Genomic DNA, 20,216 nt, shown 5'->3' with positions numbered 1-20,216 from the left:
ATATCTCCCAAGACTATCCCATGACAATGTCACCTAGCATGTGATGGTCTGTTTGAGTCTCACCTCTGATCATCACAACCGAGTTCATGGCGCTGACATGATTTTGTTTCAGCCACAATTTCTCATGACAATGCCAGTGACATTTTACAGAACCAATCACAGTAAAAAATAGTCATGACATAGTGACTGACCAAGCGGTGGTCGCAAAAATGTCATGAAGCATGTATTGGTCTTACCAATTGTTTTGAGTATCACCTCTGATTATCACAATTGAGTATGTGACGCTGACATTTTGCACACTGCGCAAGCGAAACGAAACAAGTTCAAACATGACTAACTCTTTTCCTGTCTTTCTTTAAAAAACAACACAGATTCCGACGGGTTCGAGTTCTACATCGTGTCGCTGGACAACAAGCAGTGGCACTTCGAGGCGTCCAACTCGGAGGAGCGGGACGAGTGGGTGTCGGTGATAGAGCAGGAAATCTTCAAGAGCTTGCAGGGCATCGAGTCGTCCAAGTCGAAACCACTGAACCCGAGCGACATTGCGTCGATGCAGTCGATCCGAAGCCGGGTCCCTGGCAACGGTTACTGCGTGGACTGTGACTCACCAAGTAAGCATTGTTTTTTTTTTCTTTTTGCATGGCCCACTTGTGTTGAAAAAAAGGAATGTCTTCTAATTGGTAATCTTTTTTTTTTTTTGTAGATCCCGAATGGGCCAGCTTGAATCTGGGCGTGCTGATGTGCATCGAGTGCTCCGGCGTGCACCGAAATCTTGGTTCGCACATCAGCAAGGTGCGATCGCTCGGGCTGGATGAGTGGCCGTAAGTATTCAACCGTTGGTTTAACCATTTATTTTAATCACTCGTTCATGTACTAATTCATTTTATTTATCTCTATTTCATCCCCCTACTTCAGTCCGGGCCATCTGAGCGTAATGCTGGCGATCGGCAACAGCCTAGCGAACTCGGTCTGGGAGGCGAATACGCGCGGCCGGGTAAAACCAACGCCCGCCAGCTCGCGCGAGGAGAAGGAAGCGTGGATCCGCAGCAAGTACGAGGGCAAAGAGTTTCTGCCCCACTTCAACCCGTCGCCTCCGATCGGCCAGCAGCTGTGCGAGGCGGTGGTGCGCTCCGACATGAAGTCGATCATCATCCTGCTCGCCAATGCGTCGAACGAGCACATCAACTCGACCGCCAGCAACCGGGATCTGCGCACGCCGCTACTGTTGGCGTGTGCGATCGGGAATTTGGCCATCACGCAGCTCTTGATTTGGGTAAGCAGGCACTTTACTTGCTTTAATAAATAAGAAGAAAGCATATTTAACATTTTTCTTTTCGTTTCTTGCTTACTCTGCAGCACCATGCCAACCTGAAGCACGTCGACAGCGAAGGCCGATCCTGTCTAACCTTTGCCAAAGCGGCCAACTCGCTGGCGGCGGCCAAGCAGGCAAACAATTCGCCCCACCACGTGAATGTGGAGACGACCACGGCCCTGGTGGAGCTGCTGACCAGCCTGGGCTGTACCGATCCGGCACCGTTCTCCGCCAGCGGTACGCTACCGCGCCGAAGGGAAACGATCGATCAGGCCACGTTCGAGAAGTTTTCCTCGAGCGTCATCTAAGCGGCCGCTGTGTTTGTATGGAAGCGCAGTAGTAGTAGTAGTAGTAGTAGTATTAGCACCTTGATGATATATAGACAAATTTCGAGAACGCAATCTCTCAAGACACGCAAGTTTTGTCCCCGACTATGTAGAGAGAGAGAGAGAGGCGCAATTAGAGGGACACTTTCTCTCTAACACAGATTCATATGTTAAGTTCTTTAGCCTTTAAAGAGATGGTGGTTGTGCGCGTTCTGTTTACTTCGCGGTAACGAACGCCGCTGCAAGACGTATTTGGCGAAAGAGAGACAGCGAGCGAGAGAGAACCCTTGATGGCATTGTGATCGAATGGGAAGTTGAATTTTGGTGGGTGTTAGTATCTCTGTGTTTAAGCATTCTGTTTCTGGAACCCCGAAACAGGTACAGATTTTGTAAATAATTTGTCCACAATTGTCGTTCGTTTGGCCAAAGGCAACACAAATACGAGCAAGAGAAGAAGAAAAAACTGTCCCCCCAAATCCCCCCCTTTTTATGTGTATAAATGTGGTTAAGAAGGTTTGCGTTATATTTAGAAGAAGAGGGGAAGGTATCTCTTATGGTAGAGAGCAGCAGAAGCAGGTGGAGGAAAAGAGCTCGCTTTTCCTTTAGTGTTTAAAATGGCGCACGAACCCATATTCCCCTTGTAGTATGTATATGTACATGTGCTAAGAGCTTAGCTGAGAAGAAGAAACACTTTAGCACTTTTTTTTAGTGTTTTGTTAGTTTGTTAGTCGCGCGCTGTTTTCGTGTTGTTCGTGTGCTTGCACCGTTCCAAACGCGCGCCTCGCTCCCTTCCTCTGTGTACGTAATATAACATTTTAGATGTTGTTTATTCTGTTCTGTTCTGTTCTGTTTCGATATGAATTATATCATCCTTCTCTTTAGGTTGCTTTCTTAGTTTAATCACAGTGGTAGTGTGCGGTGTAGCCGCCCCACAAGACGCGTACCTCTAAACAAAAACTCACATTGGACTGGAACCATTTAATTTTTGTTTGGTCTTTATTTTTCTTTTTCGTTATTAAAATTAGTGTTTTGTTGCATATGATCCGCCGCAGTAGCCGATCGTCGGGATGATCTTTTATCGTACGCAATATTTATTCACAGTTAGAGAGAGAGATGATGAGAGAGAAAGAGAGAGTGCGCGTACGCTTGTTTTAATGAATTTATTCAGTTCCTAGTTTTGATCCGGGTTTTGTCGACTAGTTTGTACCTTTATTTGACAATTTCAAAAAGGACATTTCACACACATCTGTCCTTGCTTGGTTTGCAACTTTTGATTCTCTTTTTAACAAGAATTTCCGAATGCGGAATGGTTTTTTTTATATTGAATTGCTCTTTTTCTGTTCCGTTTAGTGCGGCGTAACATAAATATATAGAATGAATTATTGCACTCACACACAAAAAAACACAGTATGTTAACGAATTGTGCCGGCGCATTATGGCAAAACAGAGAGAAACGCTAGGCGTAATATAAATGTATACATAAATACACAACAAAACAGCATAGCAGCATTACAGCACACAGCATATAGAGAAGCGAATCCCTCTTTCCCCCCAACACGCCACTGCTACGATGCACTACGAACCACAATTATAGGAGAAAGAGCAGAAGAAGAAGGTATTAGAATGTGTTTGCAAAACAAAAAAGAATCCTTAAAATAGTAACGGTAGACCTCAGCAACCAGATAATTGATGATATACGGCAAGAAGCGCATTAGAGAAGATGAGGGAGAAATGTATTGTCACTTATGAAAAAAAAAAGAATTAACAGAATTGCCCCCCCTCTCTTGCGACAAAACGAATGCTCGTTAAAGTATCGAACCACACACACACACTCACACATACAAGTTGATAGTAATAGACGACTCCTATAGATTATATTGCAGAGAATTTACGCACCCTTTAACATAACGAAAAACGTTTAGTACAGATTGTGAAATACAAAAGCGAAAACAAAAGAGAAACAGAGAGTAGCATTGCATAGAAAAGTGGTAAAACACCCTCTTAGAAGAGTCAAGTATAGAGTAGAACAAGAGATGAGAACAAATGTTAAAAACAACTCTATTATAGGTTACAAAACAGAGCAAACAGATAAAGAAGAAAAAGTCCGCTAAGCATTACAAAAAAAAACTCGTTATTCACTTCTCTTTAGTACTTCAAACAATAAACACTCCAAAAAGGAAACAACATTGACAGGAAAAGCCCCCCACACACACACACACACACACACTAACACTAGAAGAAGAGAATTAGAGCGATAGAGTATAATAATAGCTTAACAAACGAAAAACATTTCACAACCCCTTTTCGCCCGCGTCCGTTTTTTTGTGAAATTGGCAAATTTAGAAGCGAAAACCGATTGGACTGGAACAAAAAACATTAGAAAATTTAACAACTTTCGCTGAATCGCTCTCTCCCTCTCTCTCTCTCTCTCTCTTTTTACGACTAATTCGCAATTTTTGGCGACACGAGTGGGGAAAGGGAAAAGAAATGAAGAAATGATAAAATGAGGTGTGGTGCGCAGTAAAACAAAACCAAGAATACAATATACGAAATGATACGATGAAGCATTAATTCGGAACGGGTGTTTTTTTTAGTACTAACTGATTTCTTATATTTTTTTAAAATGATAATATCACATTGCAAATTTGCAAAACATTAAGATTGTCTTTTTGTCGATGGTTTTGTGTGTTAAATTCACCTCTACGCTGGGCTTCCCGACACAAACGGCCTGTTTTAAAAATATTCGTTCCCAGAACGAGAGTTTACCGTTTCGTTTATCACTAATCAAACAGGTTTAAGCAAAAACACGTGCAAAGAGCCTTGTTATTGCAAGCAATTTATCATTTACTGTACCTCGTACATTCAGCACACTTGAAGGCGTATATTATCATCATCTCTCCCATTGGAAACTGCATCAAAACGCGCATCATTTATTGTTTTGATGATGATGATGATGATGATGATGAAGGGATTGTGTAACTGTGCGCCAGATGATGGCCCAACTGTCATCCCTTTTTACCCCCGTATTCCCCTTCTCGTTTTTCGCCATGGGTCACTTTGATTGCGCAAAAATCTATAACTAAACACACACACATACTCTCACACAATCCCCAGCGTTCCCGTTAGTGACCTTCCTCCTGCCAACCTTTGTCATTACGCACGTTTACAAGAGTGTGTGCCGTCTCTATCATGACTTGCACAAGACTGTAGTGTGCGCCTCATCTCGCAGCTGATAAGCGAATAAGCGGAGCGCCGTTGCGATCAGTCGCTCCGTAACCGTCGCTGTGTCCGGTCGTTAAAGTGTGTGTCCATCCAAACCAGTGTGCTATCTCCCAAGCAAAAAAAAACAAAACGATGCAAAGTCATTACAACCCAACCGAACAGACGTGGTACGGTGAATGCTTACCGTCCGTACTGAATCCGGCCGCCGGCATTGGCCGCATCGTGCTCGATGTGCTCGCCCGCTCGCCCGACCGCGTCATACAGATCAATGCCGACACGGGCCGGCAAACGACGTGTGGCGAGATGAGGCGGCGCATCATTCGGGTCGCGCTGCACCTGCGTCGCCTTGGTTACCGGCGCGGTGACTTTGTCAGCCTTGCCTGCGGCAACGGCGAGCAGGTCGTGCCGGTGCTGATCGGCTGCTGGGTGCTGGGGCTGGCCGTCAATCCCCTTGCGCCCGTGTTCGAGAAGGCCGACTTAGTGCACATGATGAAGCAAACGCAATCGGGGCTGGTGTTTTGCGATCCGGCCAATGCGGGCGTGGTGCGGGAAGCGGTCCACGAAGCGATTACGCACGGTGCGCAACTGTTTGCGATGGGACCGGCAACGGAGGGGGTACATCGTTCGGTGGACGAGCTGCTGGAACCGATCGACGGGGAGGAGTGCTTTCGGGCGGAGTATTTGGGCGACGCGTCCAAGCTGCTGGCGATGGTGCTGTGCTCATCCGGCACGACCGGGCTGCCCAAGGGTGTCTGTCTGTCGCACGCGCACTTTGTCGATGGAATGGTCTTTTCCACGTAAGTGCCTTTGCCCCGTTAATAATCTAATGAGATTCTAGTGTAATCGACCGCTCCTTTCCATTGTTGTAGCGACGTTTCCGACGGTCCCATCTTCAACTTTAGCTCGCTGTTCTGGGCGACCGGCATCTTTGCCGTGATGACCTCGCTGCTGCACAGCCGGCCGCGCGTCCTCACCAGCAAACCCTACCAGCCGGACCTGCTGCTCGATCTGATTGAAAAGTATCGCATCGAGAATCTGTTCACCCCTCCTTCGTACGTGTCGACCCTGCTGGCCCACCCTCGCACTGCCCGGGCCGATCTGAGCAGCGTTCGGCAGTGGCAGCTCGGTGGTTCCCGCGTACCGACGGAAATGACACAGCGCCTGCAGAAGCTGCTTCCCCAGGGGCACACGCGCTCCATCTACGGCAGCTCCGAGATAGGGTTTATCACGCGCAATGACGTGACGGTGCAGCCGGGCTCGGTCGGTCCGCTCACTACGAACGTCCAGTGCCGGGTGATGGATGAGGATGGCCAGCGGGTCGGGGTAGGAGTTGCCGGCGAGCTTGTACTACGCCATCGGTACATGTTTCTGGTAGGTCAAGCCCGATAGCTCTCCCTAAAAAAAGATGGACATCAAAGGAGGCACTGATTATTTAAAAAAAAAAAACAATTGATCTCCCGCTGCAGGGTTACCTGCACAATCCGGAAGCGACCGCGAACGCACTGACCGAGGACGGGTTCTTCCGGAGCGGCGACATCGGGTACATCGATGCGGACGGCAGCCTGTACGTGGTCGATCGCATCAAGGACATCATCAAGTACAACAACTACCAGGTGTCGCCGTCCGATCTGGAGTGCATCATACAGCGCATGGACGGGGTGAAGCAGGTGTGCGTGATCGGTGTGCCGGCGCCGGACGGTTCGAGCGATCTGCCGATGGCGGTGGTCGAGCGGAAGGTGGGTGGCGGCGGTGGTGCGACGCCGCTGCGGGAGGAGGACATTGTGCGGCATGTCGAGGGGCAGGTGGCGGACTTCAAGCGGCTGCGGGGCGGGGTGCGGTTCGTGGACAGCTTCCCGATGACGCCGTCCGGGAAGATACTGCGGCGTGCGGTGAAGCAGATGATTAATGAATTAAATTAAATAATATAACCGAACTAAATTATCCAAACAGTCTTCTAACATCGTTATAGATTAATTCTTAGCAGATCCACACGCTTCCACAGTTCTTATTAAAATAGCACAATGATTGATATTCGTCTCAAATGTTTAGTTTCATGTTTAAGATGTGTAGGAAAACAACCACTCAGAATGTGTCTGCCCTTTGCAATTGGATACGATCATCAAGCACAGATCGACGCGTCAGAGACGCAGCCGAGATCCGACAGTTTCACGCTCCAGGACAGCCACTACACCTCATCATCGTGGGTTGGAATAGCTCGACTTTCGAGTGAAAGTGAGTTGAAAACTTGCCTATAGAAATGATCCTATGAAGCACAGTCTTACCTTCTAACACCCAACATCTAACCACCACACTCGACGCACACATGCTGCGCTAGCGATGTGCAGCCAGCCCTTCACTTCCCTTCACACACACACACATACACGCTCATGCACGGTGCGGTTTAACACCATTCATTTCCCGGAGAAACACCCGATTTATGCTCGATTTGCTGCTGCATTTGCACTCGAAAAAGATGCACATGTTGCGATTGGGCAGCTTTCTTCATATGCTGGATTTCTGGGAAAGAACGGTACCGAAACTGCTTTTGTGTGTTCCCCGCATTCTCGGTAACGAACCGTTTTTTCGTAAACAACACACCGATTCCCACGTGCTTTTGCTGTCAAACTGCCGCCACGGCACGCAGAACGCTACAAATGTTGCACCGCGAGCAGGGTGTGAAGTGTTCCGCACAGTAGGCTCGGCTTCGTTTTCATTCAACCGAGGGAAATTGTTTCGTGTTTTTTATTTCTTTTACAAACAAACCGTAAACATATTTTAGAACATCGAGCAAGATTCTGTGGTATTCAAGAAACTGTGGTTGTATTTCCTTTCAGTTTTTTTTTCCTACAGTATACAACACGATGGTTCGTTGCTGCGACTAAATTGTTTTTTTTTCTTAAATTTCTCTCGTTAAACTGTTACATCACAATTCCTGTATTGCATGTCGACGGTCTCCTATACACCGTACATTTTGACGAAAAATACACCGACTTCAAAGCTGCGTTTGATAAGATTCCGCACGCTTTGCTCATAGGGTTTTGCTAAATTAGGGTTTTCTTCTAACATCCTTGAATAGTTGCACTCTTTTCTTGCTAATTGTATTTGTAAAATAAAATTGAAGGACAACTTATCTAATGAATTCCACTGTACGTCGGTTGTTCCTCAAGGCCGTGTTCTTCTCTTTCTTTTATTTGTTAACGATGTGTGTACTGTAGTGATGGGTAAAGTAGGCAAAAATCCAGAGTCGAGTCCGATCCGACTCCGATAAATTCGGAATCGACTCCGGAAGGTAGGTCCGCGGTGCAATATCCGGAGTCGTTCGGAATCGTCCGGAGTCGTACAGAGTCGCCCGGAGTCGCCCGGAGTCGGAATCATCCGGAGTCATCCGGAGTCGCTCGGAGTCATCCGGAGTCGTTCGGAGTCATCCGGAGTCGTCCGGAGTCGCCCGGAGTCGGAGTCGTTCCGAGTCGTTCGGAGTCGGTCGGAGTCGTTCGGAGTCGTCGGAGTCGTTCGGAGTCGTCCGGAGTCGCCGGGAGTCGCCCGGAGTCGTCCGGAGTCGGAGTCGTTCGGAGTCGTTCGGAGTCGCCCGGAGTCGGAGTCGTCCGGAGTCGTATGGAGTCGCCCAGAGTCGGAGTCGTCCGGAGTCGTTCGGAGTCGGTCGGAGACGTTCGGAGTCGTCCGGAGTCGCCCGGAGTCGGAGTCGTCCGGAGTCGTTCGGAGTCGGTCGGAGTCGTTCGGAGTCGTCGGAGTCGTTCGGAGTCGTCCGGAGTCGCCCGGAGTCGGAGTCGTCCGGAGTCGTTCGGAGTCGGTCGGAGTCGTTCGGAGTCGACGACTCCGGATCTAGTGGTTCCATTTTGCAGGAGTCGGAATCGAACTAACAATAGTCGGAGTCGGATCGGAGTCGTGGGTGCGCACCATACAGCACATCACTAGTGTACTGTGCTTCCCTTTTGAGGGTATTTGATGTTCGCTGACGATTTGAAAATTTTTGCCCGGTTTCTGATCTCAGCTCGTGCTCGTCTCTGCAATCCTTACTCGATTCTTTTTCTAAATGGTGCGATGCTAAAGACATCCGGGACCCTCTGTGTCTTAAAACTCTTTATTGGTCAACAAACGCTGCCTCCATTTTCAGCGTGGAGCGTGTACAACGTAATTTCACTAGAATCGTCGTCAGGCGATTTTTAGGCCGACCACATACACCTGTTCCTCTTTATCCCGTTCGATGTCGTCTCCTCGGTCTGCAGTACCTTCGCGATCGTCGCTCCATTGCACAAGTCATTGCAGACATTGCATTAGACCTTTATTGTTTTGTGTGTGAATGTCCAATCATATATATTGCTATTGGGCCTATTGTATGACGTAAGCCTATTATAAGTTCGCGTTTCTTGTGTGGTTTAGTTTTAATTTAGTGAAATTTAGTTATTTAGTTACATATATGTAGCCCTTAGGGGCAGATATATTATTTTCAAATAAATAATCAAAAAAATAAATAAAGAAATATAACTTTATAATGGATGTTGACAACTATGTTAACAACAAAGTAGGGGTGAACTTGGGTGGATCGACTATCGGATGCCTATGGCATCAGACGGCTTAGTTCTGAGGTCATGAAACTTAGTGTGGCTGTGGCTCGAAATCCGTATTTTTCCGATCGTTGCCCGTCTCTATTGTGCCATACGAGTAGAAGGGACGTTGTAGGAACGTGTTATGGTGAACATATTCCGTAAACGCGTCTACCATACGGGTTGGCGGCAGGAAACAGGAGACGCGTCAGGTCAGGAGGTCGTGAGGTGGCTGTAGCGCCTAGATATAGCAGTAAACTGTAAAGCTTTACTGGAATATCTTATTAGCAAGGAAAAACGAGCCGTTACTTCTAAAACAATTTAATTTTGTAATAACAACTTCCTAACAATCTATGGAGTGTCTGTCAGAATCCTTAAGCACAGTAATCATGCCAATCTTCAGCTTAAATAATGAACCGAATGTCCCTATACGTAGGACTGACTAGGCATAAGCCAGATGTAAGTCACATACAATCAATCCCATTAGCGGTACAGGCAGGTCTTGGGCGACAACGGCTGTTGTGCCAAAGAAGAAGGATTCAATACTCGAAATTCAAGAAAATTACGCAAATTATTTGAGCAAGTAAACTTTCCTGCTTTGTACAATTTTATGTCGGCATGACACAATCCAACCCTTTCATAGCAATAATAACTGAACGCTAAAACCAGTAAAACCGTATTATCGAAAGCCTTTTGTCCTATAAAACCTTTTTTGCTGCGACACAATAAAACAAATCCAAGTGAGACATATAACTTTATCACCTTCAGGGAGGTGTACAGACCCAGTTTCTTCCCACACACACACGCACACACTTCACGATAGCAAAATGCAAGAACCGATACAAAGCGGTGTAGATCAGTTGGTGAAAGTTGATCGTTTAAAACCCAGCCCAAAATTGTACAACTGCTGTTTTATTTGTTTTATTTTACTTTACTTCACTGCATTTCACAGATTTTGTCAACTACGGACCAACCAAAAAACATAGTGAAAGTAACAAACGAACCACACACACACAGAATCGCGATCAATTATCCGTCTTGCCCACACGCTGATCGAGATACGCGTATGTACGACGGTGGAAGACCATGGAATGTGCGACCGGTGATGCGAATTTATTATGCTGCCCTGGAGATTGCCTTGTTGGGTTTTTGGGGAGTGAGTAACGCCTTTCGAAACGTGCGGTTCTTTCGCCGATCCTTCGTTTGAAGGATGAAACGATAAAAACCAAACAAAAAACTGCGCTCAAACTCGTTTTAACCTTCCCTCTAGTCGGATTAAGCAGAGGTATCAAATGATAGGGTGGTGAGTGTTCTACTTTTTCCTGATATCTATACGTATGCTGATGCTTTAGACAGCAATTTTAACGACCGCTCCGACGCCTACTTAGCATGATCGTTAAACGCGATCGTAGGGAGCACGTGCGAAAGGTTTCATTCTAGAGTTTCCTTTCGCATGTCACCTGAATGAAGATGTCACCGTTAGGGAATGGTCGCACTTAACTGTTCACTTAGTGTTTTAATTGTTTTGCTGTGCTTACGTTGTGCTCAAACTGCGTATTATTATGATGTAACTACGCAGTGTAGTAAACAAGCCAATAAATCCATTTCACAAGAATGAGCGTAAGGTAAGAGAGCACACACACACACACACACACTCAAACCCGTCTCCCATCCAACCATCCCCGATTCAGCCAAAACCCGTTTTGTATTATTTTCATTCACAACTTTCATCATCATGTTTTGGTGTAAAGCGGCGATCCTCTTCCTGTCCTGTCTCACCATCGACACACGCTCACGCACAGAAGGGGAAGGTCGCGCTCGAGGACGAATTAATTGAATTTCGGACGAAAGCAAAGAGAAACCCCCGCAAAGAGAAGCACATGTGTCCATTTTTACAAACTTACCAAACCAAATCTCGCCTGCCTAATTCTAGCCGAATTTGCATAAAAGCATGCCACAAAGCAGCAGCATACGCAAAAAACAAAAAAAAAACAAAAAAATATTATTATGCACACCCAGTGGTGGTCGCTAATTTATGTTTTCCGAATGCCAACGGACGGACGGACGGGCACGGCTTCTCCTGTGGCGAGGAATTAGCAAAAGTGATCGCACAAAAAACAACATGCGAGAAAAGCGCGTTTTACAATGTATTGTGAGTGTGTGTGTGTGTGTGTGTGTGTGTGTGTGTGTGTGTGTGTGTGTGTGTGTGTGTGCACTAACATTTGTACCGTGTTCCACAGGTTTTGGGGTGTGTGTTGTTTATGTTTATTGTTTATTGATAAATGGAGGGTTGTTTGTCAATAAGGCTTACCAAACAATTTATATACAATATAGAGTAACAAACAGAACGGCATTACAAAAGCTTTATCGAACGAAATTTACATCACGATAGCGTTTTAAGTAAGATTTATGGGAGAAAGAAGCTCACACAGTTCGGTTCATAGACCTGAAATGGAGAAGAAGCCGTGTGATTTTGATTGAAATTTGTTAGAAAGCTTGCACCTCCGATACATAATTTACATCAAGCTTATAACACTCTGCAGTAGAGATCGATGACATCGCAAACCGGTTTAAGGAGGATTTGTTTTCGTTTGTTGTCAAATTGATACCATCGAAGCTCGAATCGCAGGGATATATGCTTTTACACCCGCGGATCCACCCGGCAAATGGTTCCGCTGATACAAGCTGATAAGCTAATGACCGCCGGGCCCGACACACATATCGTTGGACTTTTAATTAGCGACCTCACCCGTTCGCTTCGCTTTGTTTTTGTTTATTTGTAGAAGCTAGTAGAAGTGTTTGCAAATATTTAAAAATCAATGTAGCCGATCGCTGGTGGGAGTAGGATGATCGTACATCACACACAAACACACACTGCTCTTGACCTGTGCGTAACTCTCGAGAACGCGGTTTAATACTTTGTTCACCTTCACGTTGTCCTTGTTGTAAATCATCAGTGTAACGTTACCAGTATTCTACTGTCACTCTTGAAAATGTGTGACAAATGGAGGATAGTTTATTTTAAGATTGCAGTGCAGGCGTCAATATGAATTAATGTTCTTTATATTTCTTTTCTAGATGCCATAATGTGGCCTCTATGCGTCCAACCCGTTCTCGAATGACATGTTCGTTTAAATGGTACGCAATTGGTTAGCAAAATTAAGGAAGTTATCCTTCCGTTTTGTTTAGCTACTTAAACGCAATTCGTTAACTTCTCTTACTGTTTTATCATTAATATGATCTTGCATAATATTAATAAAGAATTGGCATTAAAAAGTAATAACAATAAAAACTCACATGAATTGTTCCCGTACTCGCCGTCAACCAACTCTCACCAAGCTCATCATTTTGCTCATATTATTGATCTCAGTATGAAATCGTCACTCACTGAGGTGAGGAGCACCTATTCAGAGTGCGTGACTGAGTGTAAAACGCGTTGTCTACAGGGGAGTGTGCTTGAAAGAGTAAATAAACTGTGCAGATGAGAGAATAGCCCACCTGACGAAATATACAAGCTACCGTAGTTAGTGCTACGGTAGAGCTTAAAAAGGTACTTTGCCGCAAACAACAATTGTCAGGATTCCGAACATTTAGCTTATAATTTGAATAGTTTAGTATGAATAATTTCATCTGTTTTCACGATTTCAATTTCATAATGCAAACAATTTCAATATTTTTAGCTTTGACATAGCACAATGATTGTAAACATATTCGTTTGGAAACCCCAAATATGATCTTTGAAGCAGGCATATTGTGAATTGATTATCAAGGATTGCTAAAACTTATCATTTATAACCTACCCAAGTGCCACAAATCCACTAAACGACCACTAAACGGCTTCTAAACGACTCAAGCACTCTACCTAAACGGAATATAGAAAGACTTCGTTTACCAGACGGCAAACGACTCATGCATTCTAAAAATAGCAAAAAAGCTGGTGGCGCCATCTGTTTGTGGGATACCCAACCAGTTGAGCTTCCTCGCTTGGAGGAGAGCTTTCTCATTTCCTCTGTACTGTTGTATGGTTTCGCATTGAAGTTATGCATCGCTAGAACTAGAACGGCGATACGATTGTTTAAATACTAAACTCCAATGGAAACCACCAGTACTGAAGCAAGTGAGATTTGAGTAATGGTCGTTGGTGTTGATACCCACGTATCTGACCACACGACCATTCATATAGATTTTTGCTCAGAAAGTTAGAAGGCTATATAGGTCATTATAAGATGAAACTTGTCGAAACACATTGCAAGAAAAGGATAGCAATATAATGATGAGTTGTAATACGCTACGCCATCTATTGATCAAACCAATGAAGCTGTGAATCTTTCATTTTTTTCCTATGGATATTCAATTTTCCAGTCGTTTAAGCTTAATCTGTGGCGCTTGGGTATGTTTTGCTTTTAATCGAATAAACTATATGGAAGTACATTTCAGGCACAAAGGTCAGGCACAAAGGTCAATCAAAATGAGAATGACGGTTCTTATAATCAAAATGGCTTTTAACTTAACTTAATCGAAATCGGCAAAAGCAAATGTCAAAACCTAAAAAACTTTGAATATTTTTTCACGAATTTTACATCATAAATCAAAAAGATTTGCCAAAATAACGTTAAAAAAGCTAAAAGCGTTAATATTGCAAACCCCAGGCCACGCTAGTACACTCGTTCTTTTATTAAGCCACTCAAACCGTGAGTGGCCTGAAGCCGCCTGGGCAAAAACCACACGCTCTCACATCAGCAACTCTCTGGCTGTCGCGCTCTCACATGAGAGCGCTTACGTGAGTGAGTGTACAAGATTTCCTTTGAATTCGTTCCGACCGCATCCCGTCGTCAAAAAAAATCCAACCCTCAACCGCGTCGGACGTGCGTTGTGTCGTCCGTCTGCTGCTGTTGATTCGCGGCGACAAAATTGAAACACACTGCAGGTGTCCGTGTGCGTGTGTCCGTGCGTGTTTATACGTGAAAAGAAAAGTGTGTGGATTATTTTTAATTTATTTTGCGAGTGTCATCGAATTCGAAATAGATCGGAATTACACTTTGTTGTATAGCAGTTTAAAATTAGGGCTACGAGTGAGAACGAGCTGCCTGCGAACCGTCCGCCGCTAGAGTAAGTGAGAGTTTTGGTGCGTTGTTTGCAGGCATAGAATTCGCGCCAGCTGTGTCCGCCGGGCGAGGGCTGAATCGGGTTGATGTTGGTGTGTAGTGAATGAGGTTAGGATGGAGTTCTTCTTCTAAAATGTTTTAAACATTCAGCACAAATCTGACTAAAACCCCACTTTAACTTTATCTTCAATGCTGTCCAGTCCAGTTTCATCACCCCCGAAATCTCAAGTGCTTGTCCCGTTTTCTCATTATCACGTCTCCATCCCCATGATGGTGGTGGGTTTGTCGCAACGGACGCGTGCCACAGGCAGGGTAGTAGTAGTCGGACGTGGTGGTGGTGGTGTGGCGCGAATTTAATTTATCACTGCGAGTGCGGCACCGTGTTTGATTCTAGACCCCGGCGCTCAACACAACACAACACAAGCGCAAACGGCGCAATTTCTGCTAACGCCGTCTGGCTGAGAGCTCTCTCTCTCTCGCTCTCGCGCTCTTTATTCTACGCGCAGCGTGTTTGCGGCATGATTCGCTCTCGCGGCGCTCCGTTTCGCGCCAGATGTCGGTGTTGTTTTGCAAAAAAAAAACTAGCCAAAACACACACACTGGCCTTTGAAGGGATGCGATCGCATCATCTGAAAAAAAAAGATGTTTATTGCAAGTCGCTAATCCGGTGGGAAAGGTTAGAAAACATACAAAACCCCAAAAATCGGCAACAAACATAGCGCCACTCAAGAAGGGATGGTGTAAACAAATTAAATTGAAGCCGTCTAGCGGGGGGCCCGATTGAAGCAGTTGATCGTAGTAGTCGAAGAGGAAAAGAGAAGATGGGAGGGAGGGATTGTTATTGTTGTTTAGGTGAAGGCGCGACCATTACCGGGCGCGCGCGCGCGCACCGTGTGCACGCGTGAGTGCAGGAGCGTGGATGCTGCTGCTGTGCGTGAGAGGCAGGAAAAGAGAAAGAAAACATGCGCTCGTATCAAAACAGTGAATCTAAGGGTGTGTGTTTTTGTGTGCATGTGTGTGTGTTTACAGTGGTTTAAAGTTGGTGCACCGTGCGATACAGAGTGCATTCCACCGATGGAACTGCAGCAGTGTACCGGGTCGGGGCAGCAAAGGCTGTCTCCTTTTTCTCAGCAAACACACCGTGAGAGAGAGCAACGCGGTCGGGTCAGAGGAAGCCAAACAACTAAAGTCGCTTGCGAAAACTGAAAGTGCTTCACTGTCTTGCTGTGTGTGTGTTTTTGCAGGCCCAATTGAACTGCACTGCGGCAAGAGGTTGTTTACAAGCTTTCCAAATCCCCAAACAAGGGGAAGGTATAGCAAAACAAAAAGAACATTTAACGGAAGTGAACCAACCAAAAGAAAGGGGCGAACTTTGCCATGAATTTTCCCACTGTTTTGTTTTGACGGCGACGCATGGAGAGCGAACGAGACGAGCTGGTTGGTTCCCATTTCGTTCACACACGAAACATGTTGAGTAAGGGCAGGGCTGCACGAGCAACCCTTTCTCGGTGTGCGGAAGTGGCAGTACGGAAGGCGTAAGTGCATCGAATGCATCTTTTGTGTGTGTGTGTGTGTGTGTGTGTGTGTGTGGTGGTGTGTGTGTGTGTGTGTGTGTGTGTGTGTGTGTGTGTGTGTGTGTGTGTGGTGTGTGTGTGTGTGTGTGTGTGTGTGTGTGTGTGTGTGTGTGTGTGTGTATGTATGTGTGTGTGTGTGTGTGTGTGTGTGTGTGTGTGTGTGTGTGTGTGTGTGTGTGTGTGTGTGTGTGTGTGTGTGTGTGTGTGTGTGTGTGTGTGTGTGTGTGTGTGTGTGTGTGTGTGTGTGTGTGTGTGTGTGTGTGGGCCGTTTGTATGTGTTGCTGCACGCGCGCGCGAATTGAACGTGGTTGAAAGCAAACCACAGACAAGATGCACCGAGATGGATAGAGAAAAGGTCACGGAAATGCTGCCTTTTTGTTTTAGCAGAGCCGTCGACAGCATCGTTCGTTGTCGAACAAGCAGGCTGTGTGCTGCACAGTGCACGGAGGAAAGTCTGTGACAATTGCGACATTTAATTAAAAAAGACAGAGAGAGAGAGAGGAGCAAACAAGTGCAAAAGTGAATTTTAATAATTAAAAAAGCAATTATTTGAATTTAATTAATTAGTTTAATGTGTTGTTTTATTTTTCTTAGAGTTCAAAAAAGAAAGTCTGTGACAATTGCGACATTTAATTAAAAAAGACAGAGAGAGAGAGGAGCAAACAAGTGCAAAAGTGAATTTTAATAATTAAAAAAGCAATTATTTGAATTTAATTAATTAGTTTAATGTGTTGTTTTATTTTTCTTAGAGTTCAAAAAAACAAAAATTGGTAAATTATTACGGTAAACCAACCGAAACCTAGCCTCCGAGCGTGTGTGTGTGTGTGTATGTGTTACTATGGTGATGTACGGCAAATGTGTACTAACCTATAGCAATCGCTGGCCAACGACCGCTCAGGGGACGACAAAGCAGCAGAAAGGATTGCAGTGAAGGTCCGTGAGTGAGTGAGTGTAGTGTAGTGTGGTGCCGAGTGTGTCTGATTACTATCTCGTCTGTGCGTGCGCTCTTGTGTGTTTCTGTGTTCGTTTCTGGCTGTGAAAGCCACTTTAAAAAATCTCGTGCAAATACCTTCAAGAAGAAAGGCGAGAAAGAAGTAGTGCAAATATAAATAAGGCAAAAAATAGCAAATAAAATAATCCAATCCAAACGACCGTCTGTGCCGTGGATCACTGCGAAAAATCGACCATAAAACCAGTTTTACGCTGCACCGGGGGAAAAGCGACGGTAAGTTCCTTAACCTTGGGCAGTCTCGCCGTTCCCCCCTTGTGCTGGGTTGAATTTTCAAACCCTTTTACGTTGTGTGTGTGTGTTGTTGCTTCCCCTAATGCCTCTTTCCCGTGCTCCGGTTTCGGGCATTGTTTTTGTTTGTCCGCTGCCTCCCCAGTCTCTTTTGCAAAGAACCGCAATGCGACGACTGCATGCATGGCGCAAATGGTTTCGGTTTGCGTGATCATCCAGCCCGTCGCCCGTCGTCGGCAGTTGGTTCGGCCCGACTCCTGTGGCGCTTTGCTGGCGATTTATCCATTTATGTATTCCTCTTCCCACTGCCTGTGGGTACGTTCGGTGCATCGTGTCTGCCAGCCTGCATACAAATACATGCAACCACACACACAGATGTATAACGACACCCACATGAGCGCTATACGTTTTGCGTTTGAATCGGTGCCGCCGATGACGGGCTTAATTCAGTCATGCATCTTCATGAGCATAAAGATCGTTCAATGCACACACACATACATACACTCGATCAGTCATTGTCGCCCGGGGGTGGTTGGGTGATTTAAAAATAGCGCGCAGAGCGTCTCGTAAAGTTTCGTTGGCGGCCGCTTGGAAGTAAACAAACAGCCGCCTCTTAGGCTACGATCGTTGAGTTGATAGAGAAGAGAAGGAGAAAAAAAAGCACGAAGAGGAAAACAACCTCTAACAATCAGAGAACGGCGCTGGTCAAGTTGCCAAAGTACCTTCAACACGTATAAGAAAACGTTAACGCAATAAGAGTACGATCGTGAAAACAAGGATCGCGAGAAAGGCGATCGAGCAGAAATTGCAAACGAAAACAAACGTACAGCAACAGAAAGGAAGTAAAACAAATAAAATAAAACACTCAAACAGCGGTCAGTCCTCATCAGATTGCACGTGTGTGTGTGTGTGTATGTGTATTTGTGTGATTGTATGGTTTGGGATCGAGTGTCACGTTACAAGTAGAGCCGCTATTTTATTTTAACCGTCTTTTTTGTTGCCTTTCTTTGGCAGAAAAAAAAACTCCGTTTGCTCCCAGCTCCCGACCGGCTGAAGCTGCAGTTAAGCTGCATGATTGATTCGTGCTGATAATGTGCTTCGGCCTGCACAAAATTCTTGCTTCTCTTAAACGGTCTGAAGACGGAATTGCTTGCTGCATTTTCTGCTTGTCTGCGCCATTTTTTGACAAAAAAGCAGGAAAATGGTTTCGTAAACAGAAAAATAATACAAAATACATAACAAGAGTACCACACACACACACACACACACACACACACACACACACACACACACACACACACACACACACACACACACACACACACACACACACACACACACACACACACACACACACACACACACACACACACACACACACACACACACACACACACACACACACACACACACACACACACACACACACACACACACACACACACACACACACACACACACACACACACACACACACACACACACACACACACACACACACACACACACACACACACACACACAGCCGCCACACATTGGCCAAAAAGTGAAAGGTCGCTTTCGGTGCACAAACTCAGGAAGCGGCGGTTTGTGTGACTTCTGCATTTTTCTCCCAAAGAAGGGGCCTCTTCGACCCACCCTTCCTGTGGCGGGGAAAGGACTGGAATTGATCGGTCGATCTCGGGTGGTGGAAAATATGTTAATCGTTTTTGCCGTTGTTGGAAGGGCGGTGGTTGCATTTCGTACATGGTAGTACGGACAGGGGAGGACAGAACAGGGTTTGACTGTGGGTTGAACGCAATCCGTTGCGCTGCTCTTGGGTGCATCATGTGGATTGTGAAGGTAATTCGATGCAGGAATGTCAAACCGCTGATTAATGGAGTGTGTTTAAAGACTTAAAAATATGTTTGCAGCAATTTAGTTGGAAATTTTACCATGAGACTAATGTTGACGCTTTCTAAAGAGCACACAGGTAATTGGTTGAGAAAATTGTAATGTTAAAGCTTGTACTATGGGTACTGCAATATTTGGTCCTTCGAACCGGATGCGGGACCATGCTTTCATCAAATTTGGTTGTGATTAATGCGTCCAAACAGTCTTAAAAGATAGATATATGAGCTGCTCTAAAACATGTGCTCTTAAAGGACGTGTTTTTATAAACGTATACGAACTACTTGTCGATTGTTTATACTTTGCTTCACTATATCCAAAATAGTACAGGTTTGACAGTCCTGGCGCAAGATCGCAAAGGGGAAAGATAATTTATTGATGGAATGTATCGCAGCTAATGGAAGCGAATACCGGCGCGAATACATGCTCTGTCCAATCGTAGCGTAGTTGTAAGCGAGCGATGGATGCATTTATGGATGAATTTCAATTATTTTGCCTCAACACTCCGGTCCCCTCCTCGGCTTGCCCATTCGCACGCAGTGTGATAAGCAAATGAGCTATTATTATCACATACCCCAATCTCATGGCCATTGCCTTCTCCTGCCAGCGTACTATATTTACAGCTAATGCTCTCTGGCGTCTTTCAATTGCGGTCGACCTCTAATAATCACTCCAATTGCTAATGGACTTTTGATGGAATGTCATCAGCGTGCAAGAGATAGCACTCTCTCACACGAGGAACACAGTGGATCGGTGATAAAACGGAAAAAAATGAACCAAATACATTGCCGCTTAATCGTGTTAAATCGTGTTAGAACGTATTTAGAATTACAACACCAAACGGTTCTGCAGCAATGGTGTTGGTTCAAAAAGGACTGACAAAAAGTGGACGAGACTTTGGCGTAGTAAAGTCATCGTCCGCACGCACCACTTTCCACCGTTCTTGGTCGTAAAGAAAATTTACACATTTCTTGCGAAACAGGCC

General features: G+C 45.4%; 3 protein-coding genes, 1 long non-coding RNA gene and 1 other non-coding gene across 12 annotated transcripts in view; 3 read left to right on the top strand and 2 right to left on the bottom strand.

The window, feature by feature from the left end:
- Positions 1-4,202, top strand: part of LOC121595197 (centaurin-gamma-1A) — a 152,317-nt gene extending 148,115 nt beyond the window's left edge. For all 3 annotated transcript variants that reach the window (XM_041918948.1, XM_041918949.1, XM_041918947.1), the window contains 4 exons: positions 372-611; positions 704-821; positions 916-1,273; positions 1,357-4,202. In XM_041918948.1, coding sequence (XP_041774882.1) covers positions 372-611; positions 704-821; positions 916-1,273; positions 1,357-1,620 — 980 coding nt within the window. In that variant the 3' untranslated portion in view covers positions 1,621-4,202. The remainder of the gene's footprint in view (positions 1-371; positions 612-703; positions 822-915; positions 1,274-1,356) is intronic.
- A 538-nt stretch (positions 4,203-4,740) lies between these two features.
- LOC121595198 (4-coumarate--CoA ligase 1-like) lies at positions 4,741-6,801 on the top strand. The gene is made up of 3 exons (XM_041918950.1): positions 4,741-5,657; positions 5,730-6,231; positions 6,327-6,801. The coding sequence occupies exons 1-3, from the start codon at positions 4,993-4,995 to the stop codon at positions 6,777-6,779; spliced, it is 1,620 nt and encodes a 539-aa protein (XP_041774884.1). The 5' UTR covers positions 4,741-4,992; the 3' UTR covers positions 6,780-6,801.
- On the bottom strand, positions 6,326-7,445 carry LOC121595199. The gene is made up of 2 exons (XR_006005137.1): positions 6,820-7,445; positions 6,326-6,737 (listed from the first exon to the last, which is right to left on the bottom strand). It is a non-coding gene; the product is annotated as an uncharacterized LOC121595199 (long non-coding RNA).
- LOC121598128 lies at positions 6,938-7,140 on the bottom strand. The gene has a single exon (XR_006005521.1). It is a non-coding gene; the product is annotated as a small nucleolar RNA U3 (small nucleolar RNA).
- A 6,817-nt stretch (positions 7,446-14,262) lies between the features above and the next one.
- LOC121595166 overlaps positions 14,263-20,216 on the top strand; it is a 59,265-nt gene continuing 53,311 nt past the window's right edge. The window contains exons 1-3 of one of the 6 annotated variants that reach the window (XM_041918847.1): positions 14,263-14,531; positions 16,696-16,710; positions 16,851-17,326. The gene's annotated coding sequence lies outside the window, so the exon portion shown is untranslated. Of the gene's footprint in view, positions 14,548-14,617; positions 14,636-16,587; positions 16,621-16,695; positions 16,711-16,850; positions 17,327-20,216 lie in introns of those variants that run through there. The other 5 variants (XM_041918850.1, XM_041918846.1, XM_041918848.1 and 2 more) reach the window with 5 other exon arrangements.

Source organism: Anopheles merus, chromosome 3R, assembly GCF_017562075.2.
Source record: "Anopheles merus strain MAF chromosome 3R, AmerM5.1, whole genome shotgun sequence".
NCBI classification, from domain to species: domain Eukaryota; kingdom Metazoa; phylum Arthropoda; class Insecta; order Diptera; family Culicidae; genus Anopheles; species Anopheles merus.
The sequence above is the reverse complement of the archived record's forward strand: the minus strand, read 5'-3'. Positions and strand labels throughout refer to the sequence as shown.

Coding starts and splice junctions, on each gene's coding strand:
- LOC121595198 (XM_041918950.1), top strand. CDS start 4,993: ATGCAAAGTCATTACAACCCAACCGAACAGACGTGGTACGGTGAATGC. Junction 5,658..5,729: donor GATGGAATGGTCTTTTCCAC/GTAAGTGCCTTT, acceptor CCATTGTTGTAG/CGACGTTTCCGACGGTCCCA. Junction 6,232..6,326: donor GCCATCGGTACATGTTTCTG/GTAGGTCAAGCC, acceptor CTCCCGCTGCAG/GGTTACCTGCACAATCCGGA.